The following is a 16,765-nucleotide window of genomic DNA, read 5'->3' as shown; positions in this document are numbered from 1 at the left end:
TAGCCTACATAGTGTATAGTTGGTCAACTGGGGCACAACTTATGTCACCCTGGCAGACATGTTGTCCCATATATAAAAATAAGCCCCTGTGCCACTGCCAACCACCCCTTAGGCTTCTCCATCCCGTATTCTATAGCAGTCAAGACAACAATAAGCACTTTTCTATATTTTACAACCCAGGATTTTCACTCGTAGCATTAGGTCATACATGAGTCACTACCTGGCGCAGTAAACAATGCAGCTATTGTAAATGCTGTGCTGCAGCATACAGTGGTATTGTACTGTGGTCTATAGACGCAGAGCAGCCCCCATGCTCAGAGTCAAGACAACATGAGCCGAGAATGTCTTATAAGATTTAAATGCAATTGTAGATTACATAAATGTGTATCAGATATTCTCTCCCAAACTTTGTGAATGATCTTTAACTTAATGACCTTAAAAAGACCCATGTAAGATTTATGTATTGTTTTAATCAGATTAAATGAGAATCTGCATTCTGTATTTCAGTCTTGAATTCATTAAATGAGCAAAATCGAAAGCTGATTGGTTGATTCCAGCTGTTACTTTGCCTTCCGTTGTTATCAAAGGGAGCTTCTGTTTTAAAAGACCATTATATCAGTCAGGCAGGCCTATAGTTTTAGATTATCTTCTTTGGCCGATTAACAGTTGTAGGCCTATGTTGTAAAATAAGGGTTAATCCTTGTAAAACAAGGGTTAAATTAATTTGAAATATTTTGGTACATCTGATTTGCTATCATTCAATTATGAACATATCCTATCAGTTACCCGAGATATTCGACACCATATTGATCGAATTTTTATAGTCCACTCTAATGTTGTTTGGACAAAAATATCTATTTCAGAAAATCTATTTTGTGAAGAAAGAAAATCACACAAGGTTGGAACAATTTAAAAAAAAAAAGTGAATTTTCCTTTAAGAACAATTATTTAAAGTGACACCTCTAAGATTGTATGTATGGTATTCCATTAAATAATGTTAACACCTTAAAGGGATAGTTCACCCAAAAATGAAAAATGTCATCATTTACTCCCCCTCATGTCATTCCAAACTCATAAGTTTTTGTTCATCTTCAAAACACAAATGAAGATATTTGAATGAAACTGGAGAGATTTCTGTCTCTCCCTTGAAATTCCATTCCTTATAAAGTTCTTAAAGACATCACAAAAGTTATCCATAAGAATCAAGCAGTTTAATACAAGTCTCCTGAAGAGGCAAGAACGCTTTATATGATGAACAGATTTAATAGGCTTTTATTTACATATTAATATTGATCAAAGCACACATACAATCTCAAATGTACTTTGCTTGATGTGTGAGATCCACTAAGGTTTGTTCTCGTGCGTCATGCAAGCACGGTTGAGCTTTCAATGGAGAGACAGATATGTTTCATTAATTTGTGTTTTAAAGTGTGTGTTTGGAATGACATCAGAGTGAGTAAATGATAAGAGAATTTTCATTTTTGTGTGAGCTATCCATCTTATTGTATAACATGAGTAAACGTGTCTGCGTTACACAGAATGTCAGATACTAAGTGGAATCATCAGCATCTTCTTGAACAGACGGACATCCAAAGAATTCAGAGGAGACATCATAAAGGATTTAAAGTTTTATTATTGAATAACATAACAGACACATACAGAAAAAGACTTATAAGTGGACATTAGATGTGGCAAGGAAACTTGATTTCACATTTCTATTCACTACCTCCATCATACTACAGAAATATTCTGAATGATAAAAAATAGATGAGAATTAACTTGAATCTATCACAATGGGAAACTCTAGCAGAGAAGGCTTTCGGGGGCCGGCGTGTCGCTGCTGGTCATTAAACATAACCCTTGACCTGGCCAGCTCCACCCGCTCGGCGTGGGCTGCTGTCGCCGCTGCTAAACGTAGGAGAGGAGGGAATCCCGGGCGGATTGGACCCTGCGTAGAGGAGCGATCCACCGATCAACAGCAAAGCCGAACCCCCCCAGCCCAGGTAGAGCGCGGGGCCAAGCTCACGTTTGTGAGGGGCCGCCACATAGGGGTCATAGAAATCCCTAATGATGGAATGGGCCGTCCAGCAGACGGGTACGAGAATGAGGAACCCTGCGATGACAAAAAGCACGCCAGACACGCGGGCCAAACGCGCCTTGAGGCTTGGGAGGCCCACGCACTGGGTGCACTTGATACCCAGAACACCCAGCGTGAGCGACAGGGTGCAGATGAGCAAAGCGAGAACCAAAAGACCCCGGGCGGCCTTCATGTCACTCGGAAGAGCCAGCAGGCTGTCATACACCTTGCACTGAATCTCTCCTGTGCTCTGCCAGATGCAATTCATCCACAGGCCCTCCCATGTGATCTGCGCCGTTACAATGTTGTTCCCGATAAAGGCAGTGACCCTCCACATGGGAAGGATGCACACCAAGAACCCGCCAACCCAGCCGATGATGGACAGGACCAGGCCGAGCAGCTGCATGCCGGTGGTTGCCATGATGAATCTTTTCCAAGAATGATCACTTGGAAGAGTCTAATGAATGGCACAGACAGAAACCTTCGATATACTTCAAGGTCAGCGAGAAGGGCAAAAACAAAGTCCTTTCCCTTTCTTCGTAAGTGAGTTCCAATAAAGAAACAGCGTGGTAGACTGGCAAGTGGACCTAAAGATAGGAACAGAGGAAAGGGTTTAAGTTACAGTAAGTTACTGTTTACAGGAGCCAAACTCTGAGAACACGTGCTGATAGAAGTTACAGTCTTGACATGGATTCTTCAAAATCATTTCTAAACATTCATGGTCTTAAAGCAGGCATGCCCATTCCTGCTCCTGGAGGGTGTTTACAGCGGAGTTTAGCTCTATCCCCAAACAAGCACACCAGAAACAGACAATCAAGGTCTTTGGGATGACTAGAAACTTCCAGGCAGGTGTTTTGGAGCTAAAATTCAGAAAAGTGCTCCTCACATAGCAGGACTGGAAACCCCTTTCTTGAACCGGGGGTGTCCAATCCTGCTCCTGGGGGGCCAATGTCCTGCAAAAAATTTAGCTCCAACCTGCCAAAACGCACCAGCCTGAAAGTTTCTAGTAATCTGGAAGAGACTGGGATAGCTGCAGATTGGAGGTATGGGCTTGCCAAAAGGTAGAGGCGTGCCCAAAAGGTACACAATGCTACAACAAGAAACTAACCCCTAACCCTACTCCCCAACAGGCAGCTTTTCGAGACCAATTGCAAAGACCTTTCGGCACGCCCTTTACTCCAACCTACACATACACACACTTGATCTGGAAGATCTTGATTATCTGGTTCAGGTGTGATCGCTTGACACTGTACCTCAAAGGGACTTCGTACACTATCAATCCCTAAAAGGTGGATTTAAGTACTCTAGAATAGTGGTATGTTCTGTTTAGGGGTAAATGAGGTACAACGATGTCCCTTTGAGGGTACTATTGTCAAGCTATTGCACCACTAAAGGTACAATTTACTTTCTGTGAGAGTAATGTCAATTACAACAGAAGATCATTTCAAATTGGCTCTCAATTTGTTTTAAAACAAGCAAATCTTTCTGTTACAGTAATATGTAAATGAGGAAACATTTCGCATTCCATCAGAAATGTGCTTAGGTTTTTGCTAAGATACTTATGAATTACTCAATAAACATGTCATTATGCAAGCTATCTAAATCGACCTTGAAGTGGAACTACTTTATTAGTTCAATTAACTTTTTGGGTATTGTTCCTGTATGTAGTAGAATTCCAGGTAAACAGCTTCCTTTCTTGTATTAAATGTGTGTGTCGTTAATCTGGTTTAGTGGTGTTATGTGGTTATGACGTTATGACGTGATTATATCAAACTAGTCACATGCTAACAAGCGTAATGTCTACTGCCGCCCACGCACTATATGACTTTCAAAGATTGCTGTTCTTTTAACACAACACAACTGTCTGCCATCACTCATGTCTTCAGCTGTCATTCAGCACACATTTCATTCTGCAGGAGCTGAATAGCTGGCACATCTAAATATTTAACCTGCTAAATGCCTCTCAGACATCTGCGATGCATCTGCGAATCTCTCAGATTGTGTGTTTTTGAAAATACAGACAGCAAACTGTCGGCAAGGGGAAATCAGAGCTAAAACTGTGTAGTGTAACTTGTGGCATTAACTTAAAAATGGTGTTTATTTGATTGTTTACTAGCTGGAATTTCAATAGTTTATTTTATTTTAATCATTTTCAGAGGAAATTGTTACTGTGCCACAAATGCTGTTTATGCATCTTAACTTGTAATCCAGAACATTCCTTTAAATATTCATGTGGTTTTACACATAAATATTTAGGGACTGTTATGTACAGTGAGCATTACTGGATTCAATGTACATCGGAGAGAATGGGTCCTTTTCACACTGTGGTGGGTGTAGAGCTACGCCTGGTGGGGTGAGTGGATTATCTCAGAAAAACATGAGGAGCCTCTGGACACAAGAAGCTTTCTTTGAAACGTTCAGAGTGGGCCAAGCAGACTTGAGTCTGTTTATGTCCAATCTGAATGCCGTGCTGCATAAGCACTTCGTCTCAATGATAAACCTCAAAAAACACTCAAATGCGGTTTAAGAAAATAGCCTTTTAGTAACATTTCAAGTTATTTACTGAACCATTAACTTCTGATTGCCATGATAAATGACTGAAATTGTTGTTACCTGATTGACGACAATGAAGTCCCTGAAGTTGAACTCCTTCCACAGCCACTCATCTGCTAATCCTCTATCTTCTTGTGTTGGGTTCCTTCGATCTGGAAACAGAGCTTGACCTGAAATGCCATAAACCTGCGATGGAGGTGAAACCTACAGATTCAGACCTCTGGAGAGGCTCAGCCTGGGTTAATGTCACTTGGGTTGTATGTTTGAGAGTGAAGTGCTGCCCTCTGTGATGCCAGCTCGGGTCTGTGTAGCGGTGGGCAGAAGCATGCGCTTATGTGCGCGTTCGTGTCAGCGTGTGAATGCGTTAATGTGTCTTGAGTGTGTCTCCCAGTGCCTGGTGTACCAGCACAATGACTCGCTGTTCTCTCGCCCTCGCGCTCCTCGATCCCCAACCCGTCCATCTAGTCCTCTTTTTCATCCTTCGCCTTCTTGTTCCTTGAAGCAAACTCCATCGTTTCTTACTACCTTTCATTCATTTCACTTTCATAAAAGTTCACAGAGCAAGTACAAGTATGTTAACGTCTTACTTTCATGTCTACGTGACAATGGAATATGTGTGAAGTTATAAATAACATTTAAGGAATAAATAAATAAGAAAGTACAATTGTAGCTATTGCACATTTTGGATTATAGAAACTTTTATGTTTTCAAAAGTTTGGATCAAACCATTTTGTTCAGTTAAAGAAATGCATCAACTTCATTTGATTATTTTTTACATTTTACAGAGCTACGGTGCTACAGTGTTGCAGGGCATTGCTATGCTTTTTGACATTATTACAAAGTAAAACATTTTTAAAAGTCTGTTAAGAAACAGTCTTGAAAGTGTGCTCATACTATACTGTGGCTTTTTATTTTGTTAATATTATAATATCTGCAAGTAGTTTTAAAAAATATACTTTTAAGATTTTACGTACAATATAAGTGCACGTTCAGTAATATCAAGAGCACTTATTTTTGCTAGGATATACAAGGTACTTATTACCCCAGGTCTCAGTGATATTCCAGTCTTCAGTCCCTCCTTTATTGCAAGTCAATGGGATTGTGTTTTTTTTGTTTGTTCTTGTTTTTTTGTTGTTTTTTTTGCTTGTTATATTGTCCAGCAGGTCAAGTGTGAATTTGATCACCTAGAAAAAAATATCCACCTCTCATGAAAAACTTGCACAGTTTGAGGTATCCTTCATGTCTGTAATTAAAATAAGGCTTTAAGAAGCACCAGTAATAAATAAAAAGGAATATGTGTGATAATAATTATAATAATTGCACCCTATAACGGCAGTGGTAAAGGAAGTGAAAGCTGTAATGGCTGGCATATTGTTTCAGATGCTGCAACAGCTGCTGCTGATGATAAGGGGAGCAGTGTTCTTTTCCCCATGGGGTCGTCCCGGGCTGAAGATGGGGTGGAGCTTATCTGTGAAAGTATCTTTGAAAGTATAGATATGAGTCCCGGTATCCAAACAATAGAAAGACATGCGTCCCCCCTCAAAGTCCAGGTAAATAGACACTCTTTTGGGCTTGTGACTGAGGCTAAAGGAAGTTGGTGGGACTGTGTTAGCAACATACTGGGTGCCATTTTTTAAGCTAAGTGTCCAGAAGCCATTGGCTGGACATATTGTGAATTTTCCCTTTCTGTTGACAGATTGTCTGGCTACGCCCAAATCCCAGTCAGTCTTGTCTCCAACCTCCACTTCCCAAAGGTGTCTTCCATAGCTGAAGGCTTCCTTGGACATTACATTGGCCACCCGGTCAAACCTCTTGGGGTTCTCTGGGACTTCTTGTCGCTTATTGGCGTGTCTAACCTCCTTCCGGTCCTCAGAGATGTAGAGGTAAGCGTGAGCTGTCCGGGGATTCAGATTAACATCGACTGAAAAGGAAGACAGACGATTGGCTTTCCAGAGAAACTCGTAATGACAGAAAACGAATTCTATAAAAACATCAATGAAAACACACCTGAGTACTTCTGCAGCCTCTTCAGTTCTGAAAAGTAATAAATTGCACATGAATCATAAATGGCATAAAAAAATGTTGCTAGCTTGCTAAAAGTATTACATTCTTAGCTGCATTCAAAGGTCACAGTTTAGCAAGTTATCTTAAACAGTTCGGACTTTATAACTCACAATTACGACTTTATATCTCACAACTCTGAGGAAAAAACGTCAGTTTATATCTCACAATTCTGAAAAAAAGGTCTGAATTGTGAAATATAAACTCGCAATTGCGGAAAAAAAAGTTAGAATTGTGTGATATAAAGTCATTATTTTATGTTATGAATTTTTTCCGTGGCAGAAACAGGCTTCTATAGTTATTGGCCATTTTAAGAAGCAAAAGTTGAAATTGTACAGCTTTTGACATGGAAGTTGTCAAAAAAAAAAAAAAAAAAAAAGCTTGATAAATGGAAGAAGCTGTGAGAAATATGTTTAGTACTAACAGGCAAAAAACAGGCAAAATCAGTGTTATTTCAATCATACCAGCTTTAGAAAGTCTTTTAGCTTCCACCATGACCTTATCCATGAAGTCAACCACGGCCTGGCTGGTGACGCCAACACAAGGATCAGTCTCCAGTGTGACTTTAGACCAGTCTCTCATTGCTCGCGGTATATGACTGAAGCTCTGTAGATGAAAGTAGATTGATTATTCTTTACTCTGCAATGTTAAAAGGAATAGTTCACCCAAAATGAAAATTGCCATCACCCTCATGTTGTTTCAAATCCATATTTTTTTCCATGTAACAATAAGGAAAACTTTTGATGAATTTCACACTGCTCTTTTCCATAAAATGAAAGTTCAAGGTTCATATACCAACACTCTAAAAAATAATTCAGAAAATCAGAAACCATGGAAACTAATAAGGATCGGGAACACAGGCAAACAAAAAAATTTTGGAGGAGGAGATCTGTTAGTTTATAATGTTCTGTTTTGTAGGGGTTTCTGTTATGTTGTCCTCTTATCTGAAGAGAGGAGCCTGTGGTTAGATCGAGGAAGGGCCAAGAGACTATTAGGCTTCACTTTACATTAAAGCAATAACTATGTGTGAGCCATTGCTCTGATGGTTTCTTAATTACGTTAGTACATGTACTATGCATTATATTCCAAGCCTCCTGAAGCCGTGAGATTTGTGAGAGGATCAGACTGATATTTAATACATGATTCACTGTAAATCAATGTGCTGATTTCACAACCAAATGCGATGTGACAGTTTATGGGATGGAGAACGACACGTGAGAGTTATGGCAGAGGGGAAGATTTAATGATAAGAATATCATAAATTGCAGTCTGTTCTTCGCTTTTAGCTATTACATGACGTTGAATTTACAAGTCTTTTTTTTTTGGTTATTTTTGGAGCAGACGTGATCATTAAACTGTAGTTGTGTGGAAAGCAGAATAAAGAGTCTTCAAAAAATGTTCATGTTCTACTGAAAAACTTGTATATGGTACAAATACTTGTATAAATACTTGAGTATGGTTTTGGAACAACATGAGGGTGAGTAAATGATACATATTTGGGGGGAGAACAATTCATTTGCTATTAACATAATGACATAACATAAAGACTAGACAAATGAACACAAAGCAAAAAGACAGAATACTGCTAGCAGACAAAACAAGAAATGTGATTACCTTTTTAAGACGCTCCTTGTCATTCAAGAGCTCTGGGTTGGCGTGTCCATTGTCCAGTTCAAGGATTTCTTTCTCCAGGTCTTTTACAAGTCGTTCAACCCTTTTCTCCGCCTCTCTTTGTTTCTGCTCCACTGCTGCCACTACCAGTTTATGGCCGTTCTCTAAAGCGCTCAACAGAGAAGAAAACACCCTCTGACTTTCCTGAACCTCTCGGAGACATGAGCTCTGTTTAGAGAAAGAACAGTTTTTCTTTTAGAAATAATTGTAATCGGGTTCAAAAAATGAGATTAGCGAGCCAGTTTAAAAGAATATTTCACACAGTTGCTCTTCATTGTTATCATGTTTTTAAACGCCACGTCACGTACCTTTAGGAACTTTAAGGAATTCTGAAGTTTCTCAATTTTTTGAACTCTTTCCTGAATCATTTGATCCACCTCTCCTGCATTCTTCTGTTTGCAGTGCATGAGTGAAGAACAAAACCACAAAATTGTTAAGTAGTTTTTAGGAATGCGGTATCATTTAAAATTATTTAAATGATGCACTCACAGGTTCATCTTGAAGTTCATCCATACTGAAAAACTTTGATTTAGCAGCCATACGTGTCTTCCTGTAGTTTTCGGTGACGTCCGCCAGTATGCGGTTCACACTGATACGTGGCCTGGAGCCAAAGGCCCTCCTACAGAGCGGACACTCTTCTGTCCCGCTGCGGCTCCAGTACGTGCGCAGACACATTTTACAGAAGCTGTGGCCACAGGGTGTTGTCACTGGGCTGCTGAACATGTCCTCGCACAGAGAGCACAAGAAGTGCTTCTCCGACAGGAGACTCATGCTAGATTCCATCCCTGAAAGATCACAATTCTGTATTGCAAATCACATTTAATTATAAAAAGAGTTTTTTTTTTTCACTTTTAACCATTAAACACATACCACAGGTCTTTAATGACGTCATTAACTACCCTCCATCTCATTCATTTATTAAAGTTAGACATCAACCTTCTTACTATTCCTCAATCAATTTATTATAAACAACATAACGGAAAAAATATATAAAAGAGTGTCTGTTTTCCCATTTGTGTAAAAAATTGTATAGGGTCGTTCTTCACCTTGATCTGGTGAAGAAGCTGTCAGCGATCAAAATTTAGATTTTGAAGATGTTGAAAATGATAGTTTTGAGAATATGTTTGAGATGTTTCACGAATATGAGCCAGATGCTGAATGTACTCGGAAATGAGTATATTCCTCATTTATTCACAATAATTAGCCTACATTTTACTATAATTATTACAAGTACATAGCACTAAAGACACCTCATTTAAAGTGTGACCAGATAGGACATCTGTATAGCCTGTTTTATCCCAGTACTTAAGGGCCTGGTGATGATCTAATGAACGAAAACTTTAGCTAAGTTAAGAGATCAGAAAGTTCTTGTCAATAAGCATTAGACTCATTTAACACAAAATAACAGGGTAAAAACACATTCTGCTGTCCTCTACCTAGCTTGACTTTCTGCATTGACTATCATGTAAAGAGCAAAGCTTAAGCTATTGTAAATATTTGCAAGCGCTTATATAATGAGTCTGTGTGGCATTCCATTCAGTGTAATGGGGATCTTCACTGGCCTTCAGAGTCAACACAGTGTGGTATGGGGAAGAACAAGTTCAACCAGAAACCCCTGTCGTCATCGGGACGAGTCAAAATATTTATCTAGCAGGTTTCAGGACAGATTTTCAGACATGTTTCTCAGTAGCTAAAAACATTTAGTAATTGGTTGAAATTAAAAATGAACTGCACAGCTCAAACTGGAACTCAATTATACATTTACATCATTAAAATATTAACCACACATTTGGATATTATTTATAAATCTGTATTGTAGCTGTTGCTCTTTACATTGTGAGCTAACATTTAAAGGTACAAGGCAAAGGTTACAGTAATCTAATTGGATCTTACCTGTACTTCAGCGTATGAAGAGAGTTGTTCACGTCTCTTACAGTGAGTTTCATAGAGTGAACTGGATCGTAAAGTACACAGGTGTGTTTTCAGCAAGGGGAGGAGCCTTGGACTTTACACTGAGTCATGCACATTACCACATTATATAATCAAACAGCTTTAAAATGTTGCAGTAGATTTTATTATTATTATTTTTATGACAAAATATCAAATGCACAACTTTGTAAAAAATATTTCAGAAAAAAGAAGAAAAAAGAAAAGAAATAAACAACATCTCATATATTCAGTCTCTACTTATAGTTTATGTATTAAAAATATGTATTTACACAGTGTAAATTTCTCACTGTAATTTCTCAGCATAAATCCTTATTACATTTTGACATAAATGCACTATTATCGTTAAAGACCAGCAAACATGATTTCTGGTTTGATTACAAAATAATGGCTATATATACACGTCACAATTAGATATGGCCATTTGGCAGCAGTAAAGATTATTGAGTCATAACACTTTTATTGGTTTACTGATTGACTGACGATATCAGACCAATCTGAACACACTTGATTGAACACAGTCGATTTATAAATAGCTCTAATATTTTTCTCTGTTCAGAATAATTTCAAATGTTTTCCTACACTTTAAAAAAAAATGTTGACTCTACAATTATTATTTTTTTAATGAAATTATGTTGAGTTAGAGGAACTTAATTTATCATAAACATCAAGTTAATTACACAAAAAGAAAAAGGTTGTTCCAAGTAATTGAGATGTGGACCAGGCAATTAGTTAAATTCAACAGCTAGGAGAACATAACATATTTAGCATGTAAATTTACTGAATAAGCAATATATGACTTGTCATGGAATATTAGCACAGCTATTGCTCATATGTCAATGCAGTGCATACCTTCAGACGGTCAAACACAACCTAATCACAGCACTACTCTTCAGCACAATGGTAACCACAAAAACTTCAACATCAACTTGTTTTAGTGTCAAACATAACAGCATGCTGGGAACTAGAAATCCAACCTGAGATAGAAAGTTACAACTGGTTGCACGACATACACGGTGCACGTACAGTAGTGTCTGTTATGCGCATTAGGTAAGGAATGTGGGCCACCCCTTGTACTTTTGTGTTTTCCTTAGCTAGATATAGAGTAGATTATTTTGGGGCGTCGTGTACACCAAAGAATATTTTTGTTTTCTACATTTTTAATTTGGTAGACAAGGTTAGAAGAAGGATTGGAAATTAGACCCTATAAGGAAAATATTTGTTTGGTTTTGAAATGTTCTTTGATTTACCATTAAAAAAAAATTTGTCTATGATAAATACTGTAAATAGTTCAATGCTGCGTCTCAGTCTAGTGGCTTCAGCTTTACATAAATAAAACCTAAAGTCTTTTGCCACTTAGTTATATCTATACGTCATGGTTGCTTCTGTTCACTCACATCTATAGTGCAATTTAATATCTGAATGTTACGTTCTATTCCTGGATCACGGACTCAAAATCACTCATTGTATCAGATTAAAAACATATTTTCCTTACGTCAAGACGACATGTAAAGCTTTTCACACATAAAATAATTAACCCTGCGTCATAGGTTACTCTGTTTAAATGGAGTCCTGGGTTATCTTGCTTTACATTTCACACTGCTCATCATTTAACTTATAGGTTATTATTATTGTGTAGTTTTAAATTTAGTGTTCATTTTTGTGTGCTGTATGCTGTACAATTTTTGTACTCTATGTACATTTTTGTGTAGGTTTTGAATGTGAATGTGTACATATTTGCATAGGTTTTGAATTTACTATGTGTTTTGTATGTACACTTGTGTATTTTGAATTGATCAATTAATGCTGGACTCCCCAATATATAGTTTGTAATTTAAAAATATATTTGTTGAAACATATGTATTGATTTATACAAATAAACAATCTGTATTTGAAAACAATGTGTATTTTATTTATTAAAATAAGGTCATAAAAAAAATATTTAACTCAACTGTTGGGTTATTTTAACCCAACTGGAGTTTAACCCAATGCATTGGGTTAAAATAACTTATTTATTCGTTATTCGTTGGGTTATTTTTAACCCACCATTTTTACGTAAGCAGGGTCAACCATTAATCCTGGGTTTCATAAGCTGACATTTCAAACTCTATACATTCCTAAACCCTGGGTTCTTATTTGCATAATTGCGGTGTCAGTGTCACTGACTGGTCATAAAGACTAGCATTGTTGCAAATCCTCATTTTTCATATTGCTGACTGTCAAGTTTACTGAATGATCTGTTCAGACTATAGACTATGTCCAATGGCAGTTGATTCCATAAGCGAGGGCAGCTACGGAAAAAGCTTTATCACACCTATTTGAAGATCTGAATGTGGAATAAGAAGATCTTTGTGATAAGAAGGAGCTTGATCATTAAGAGCTAACAACAACATTTTAAACTGTATCCTAAAATTGACCAGGAGCCATTGGAGCGATGCTAAAATAGGGGTGACATGGTCCTATTGCTTTCCTATTTCCTGGTCAACAGCAGATGACAGAGGAAGACCAAAGTACAATGAATTACAATAATCTTGTGATAAAAGCATTAATAACCTTCTCCAAATCTTAGAAAGACAAAAAGTATTTAAATTTAGAAAAAAATCTGTAATTGATAAAAACTATTCTTAACAACTGATGCTTAATTTGCTTAAGCATTATGATATCAAGGTTCCTGACCTGGGAAGAAATTGAGGGGAAATGATTGCCAAGCTCATTAATGAAACCATCTCTCAATCTCGGGGGACCCAAGACAATTATTTCTGTTTTGTCCTCATTAAGTTAGAGAAAGTGGTTAACCATTTTTTAACATCATCAAGACAGTCCAACAACGGTTGAATGGAATCGCCAGCTTTCAATGGTATGTATGACTGGTATTATCAGCATATAAATTAAACAAGATATTCTGCCCTCTAATAATATTCCCCAGCGGACACATATATAAGTTAAAGAGAAGAGGGCCCAGAATGTAACCCTGAGGTACACCACTAATAATAGGAGCTGAAAAAGAGGAAAACTTACCCAATGATACAGAAAATGACCTGTTTTTAAGATATGAACTGAACCATTGTAAGGCAGTACCCTCTAATCCTGCTCCGAAGCAGGGTTTCGTAACTCCGGGTATAACTTGGTGCCAACCCAGCTTCTGAATTACAAGTGAAGCGCTCCTGTACCCAGGGTTAAGAGTGGGGTTTAGAACGACAATAACCCAGGGTTAAGCCCAGTGTGAAAAGCCCTATACAGTCTGTAGAAGATCCAGCAGTGTCAGAGGCTGACTCTGTGCGCTATGCAGTCTCTTTGTGGGCATCTGAAAAGGAATTGTAAATGTAGCTCCACGCTGCATTAGCTGCACCTCCAAGTACACCACCTAGAGCAGCGCCAATAGCAGCTCCAACTGCCATACCTTCAGGTCCTATCGCAAATCCAAGAAGAGCGCCTACAAATGCTCCTTTTCCAACAGCAACAGCATAATCAACAACTCTGACAGTGAAGCCAAGCTTGTCTGCGACAGCCAGCTCTGCTTTCTCTCTGCACTCCAACTGTATCTTTTCTTCACACTTCATAACCTCACTGACAAGTGCCTCCCCTGAATGTTCGTTCTCCAGCACCTTAAACATCTCGCTGATCTCCTTCTCCTTTGATTTTCTGAGGAAACGCTCCTCTATCTGAATTCTTTTTTCTGCATCCTTAAATTCCGGGTTTGAAAACATGCCATGCTCTGAGACCATATCATCTACCTTGGCAAACAATGCTTGCTTCTGGCTGCCTTCAGTCCGGTTTTTTTCTTCATTGAGGAAGAGGTAGTTCTGGACACATTTCTCAGCAAGCTCTCTAAAGCTCTTGTTCTTCTTAACCTCATCCTCTATGGACAGGGTTGTCAGATCTCTCTCATGATATAAAACAATCAATGTGTGCTTCAAGACACGATCTCCAAAGTAGTGCACCACAGGCTTCAGTATGTTCATAGTGTCAGAGGTCAAATGAAAAGGGTCTAGAACAATCACTACAGCATGAGGACCTGGAGAAGAGAAACAAACCGCCTTCCTGATCTCCTTATGAAGCACACTCTCCGGCAAGTCGTTGTCTTGAAGATTTGGTGTGTTGACCAGGGTTATGTTTCTCTCCTGCACAACCCCTGAACTTTTCCTGGTAGCTGAAATATTGACTTCATCTGCCGTAAAGACGTCTGGCCCCAACACAGAGTGTGTCAGTGCGATCTGATCACGACTTGAGCTGCCAAAGACCAGCATCCTCAATGGAGTTTCACTGCTCACTGTGAGATGAAGTTTTAAAAAAAATCATTATTCATCATATTAACCGTAATTTATCAAATGTTCTGATTTGTTCATCAACTCACTGTTAGGTCTTTCATGTTCAGAGCTCCCTCTTCTCCGAGGTTTCCTTTTGACTCCAGCCATTTTAAGAGTAGCACTGACAGGGGTTGACAAATTCAGGATATGCTAATCTATTAAAGAAAAATACATTTTGAAAGACAAATAATATTTATACATAGATAAAATAACAAATAATTAACCACAAAAGAAGATATTTTCAGCTGCAAAAATATATTATATTGATTAAAAAAGTCACTGTTTGGATTTAAATTTAGGCAAATGCTTAAGAGTCTATGATTGGATCATTATTGCTGTGATTTTTTTTTGTTTCTAGCATGTTGTATGTTTGGGAATAGTTCTTCTAACACTAACTGATGGAACACTAACGGATGAACATTGTATCTTTTCATTTCCTAAACAATGTAAGAAGACACAACATGGTCATATTCCAGGATGACAATGTCCAGATTCATCAGGCTCAAATTGGGAAATAATGGTTGTGAGGGAGCATGAATAATCATTTTCACAGATGAATTGGCACCTCTGAGTTCAGACCTTAACCAAACATGTATGCACCTCTTGATGGAAAAGCATCATAACATTTATTTCCATAAAGAGCTGCATACATTTTTAGTCAAAATATTAATAAAAACGATAATACTATCTGAATGACACTAAAATAACACTGTTTGGCTACCAACATTCTTCAGACTATCTTCTTTTGTGTTATGCAGAAGAAAGAAAGTCATATAGATTGGTACGATGTGACTGAATAAGTGATGACAGAATAAAAAAATAAAAAAATTGGTGAACTATCCCTTTAAGTTGTATGGTTACTACTGCATTACAACAACACAAGATCTAAAAATAGCAACCATTCCAAAGCATGTAGAATATTAATATAAGAACTTTTATTTAAAAAAAAGAAAAAAAAGAAAGACAATAATCTCTGAAACTTACCTCTGAAGATCATGTCCATGGCACACCAACTCAGCAGCATCCCACTAAAAAAAGCAACAAATATTATGCATACAGATGCAATTTTATTACGTGGTAGGCCTATTTCCTAGTTCTGGTTTATTGCCTATTTATGTACTCCAGCGCCGTGTATTTAGTATACAGTGAAATCACAGAGATTATTTTTTAAATATGTAGGCCTATAACATTTTTTTTTTTTAAATCCAACCCAGCCTCCATAAAAAAATGCTATACTATAACAACCCCTCTTTGATCAGCAACAAACAAAATACTAGAGCAAATTGAGAGAGAACGCAAAAGTATTGACTTATTATGTTTCCTCCCATCTCATATTGTTTTCCCCCCACCACCATGTCCCTTTAGGGCGGGACTCCGTAGATATGGAGCTTTTGATTGGTCAGACCGCCTGCCTGCCTTTCTGCACTGCTTTCGTTTTGAAGGAAAAAATAGGATATATATAGGCCTATATGTATTTTGTCAAAAGCGCTTTTCAGTTGTTTATTTAGAAAATTACTACTAATTTAAAAAAATAACGCTATTGTTAGGCTACTATTCCGGTGGCCCTGGGTTCAAAATATTATGTTCAGAGTTGAACATTAAGACATTTAGCTGTCAGCACGCAAGTTTTATGAAAAACAGCATACCAGCTGTTTAATCTTATAAATAAAGAGATTAACAATATTAATCTCAGACGAGCCCTATAAAGTGCAGCATTAAACGTGCTTGTTCATTCGCAGCCAATATCCATAACAGTTATTTACTAATCAAAATATGTGCTCTCGTGTTAGAACAGTCCCTTAGTGAACTTTCGTTTTTGCATGATACGTTAACGTTTTCTCAAATAATTTCTTCTGTAACAAATGCATTATAGATTACATACCCATGTTTTCACCAAAGTAGCCTACAACTTGATGAATGTGCGACAAAAAAAGTTGTTTGGAGAAAAGTACGCGACAGAACGTGTGAAAATGAAAGTAGGCTGTAGTCCTATAGTAGACCTACTATGTTTTTCGCAATTATATGAGGAGTGCTGCCTTTGAAGTTGCGTCATAGCGTCACTTAAAGTAAAAGCCCTTACCAGAGGGGTTACCAGGATGTCATAAAGTTCAAAGTCACCTTTTTATTTTAAGACCGGGGTAAAGCAAGG

At 37.9% G+C, this 16,765-nt stretch overlaps 3 protein-coding genes across 4 annotated transcripts; all 3 read right to left on the bottom strand.

Annotated features, from left to right (window-relative positions):
- Positions 1–1,615: 1,615 nt before the first annotated feature.
- Positions 1,616–2,498, bottom strand: cldnk (claudin k; the record flags this gene model as incomplete). Its single annotated transcript, XM_084130081.1, has 1 exon — positions 1,616–2,498. One exon carries the CDS (start codon positions 2,496–2,498, stop codon positions 1,848–1,850), a length of 651 nt encoding a protein of 216 aa, XP_083986207.1. The 3' UTR covers positions 1,616–1,847.
- Positions 1,616–10,347, bottom strand: btr02 (bloodthirsty-related gene family, member 2). Of its 2 annotated transcripts, none has more exons than XM_084130049.1 (8): positions 10,256–10,347; positions 8,852–9,147; positions 8,671–8,754; positions 8,306–8,530; positions 7,156–7,297; positions 6,638–6,664; positions 4,691–6,551; positions 1,616–2,664 (listed from the first exon to the last, which is right to left on the bottom strand). In XM_084130049.1, exons 2-7 carry the CDS (start codon positions 9,143–9,145, stop codon positions 6,007–6,009), a joined length of 1,317 nt encoding a protein of 438 aa, XP_083986175.1. In that variant the 5' UTR covers positions 9,146–9,147; positions 10,256–10,347; the 3' UTR covers positions 1,616–2,664; positions 4,691–6,006. The 2 variants fall into 2 exon arrangements, with proteins under 2 accessions (XP_083986175.1, XP_083986176.1); XM_084130050.1 differs by having other exon boundaries at positions 8,852–9,163; positions 10,256–10,307.
- A 69-nt stretch (positions 10,348–10,416) lies between these two features.
- On the bottom strand, positions 10,417–16,684 carry LOC311093004 (GTPase IMAP family member 7). The gene is made up of 4 exons (XM_084130071.1): positions 16,499–16,684; positions 15,601–15,644; positions 14,664–14,771; positions 10,417–14,579 (listed from the first exon to the last, which is right to left on the bottom strand). The coding sequence occupies exons 3-4, from the start codon at positions 14,722–14,724 to the stop codon at positions 13,591–13,593; spliced, it is 1,050 nt and encodes a 349-aa protein (XP_083986197.1). The 5' UTR covers positions 14,725–14,771; positions 15,601–15,644; positions 16,499–16,684; the 3' UTR covers positions 10,417–13,590.
- Positions 16,685–16,765: the final 81 nt, after the last annotated feature.

The sequence above is a fragment of the Abramis brama genome (genome assembly GCF_963993115.1).
Source record: "Abramis brama genome assembly, chromosome: 1".
In the NCBI taxonomy this organism is placed as follows: domain Eukaryota; kingdom Metazoa; phylum Chordata; class Actinopteri; order Cypriniformes; family Leuciscidae; genus Abramis; species Abramis brama.
This window is presented reverse-complemented; position numbering and strand designations above follow the sequence as displayed.

Coding starts and splice junctions, on each gene's coding strand:
- btr02 (XM_084130049.1), bottom strand. CDS start 9,145: ATGGAATCTAGCATGAGTCTCCTGTCGGAGAAGCACTTCTTGTGCTCT. Junction 8,531..8,670: donor ATTCCTTAAAGTTCCTAAAG/GTACGTGACGTG, acceptor TTCTCTAAACAG/AGCTCATGTCTCCGAGAGGT. Junction 6,665..7,155: donor TAAAAGACTTTCTAAAGCTG/GTATGATTGAAA, acceptor ATTACTTTTCAG/AACTGAAGAGGCTGCAGAAG.
- LOC311093004 (XM_084130071.1), bottom strand. CDS start 14,724: ATGGCTGGAGTCAAAAGGAAACCTCGGAGAAGAGGGAGCTCTGAACAT. Junction 14,580..14,663: donor TGAACATGAAAGACCTAACA/GTGAGTTGATGA, acceptor TTCATCTCACAG/TGAGCAGTGAAACTCCATTG.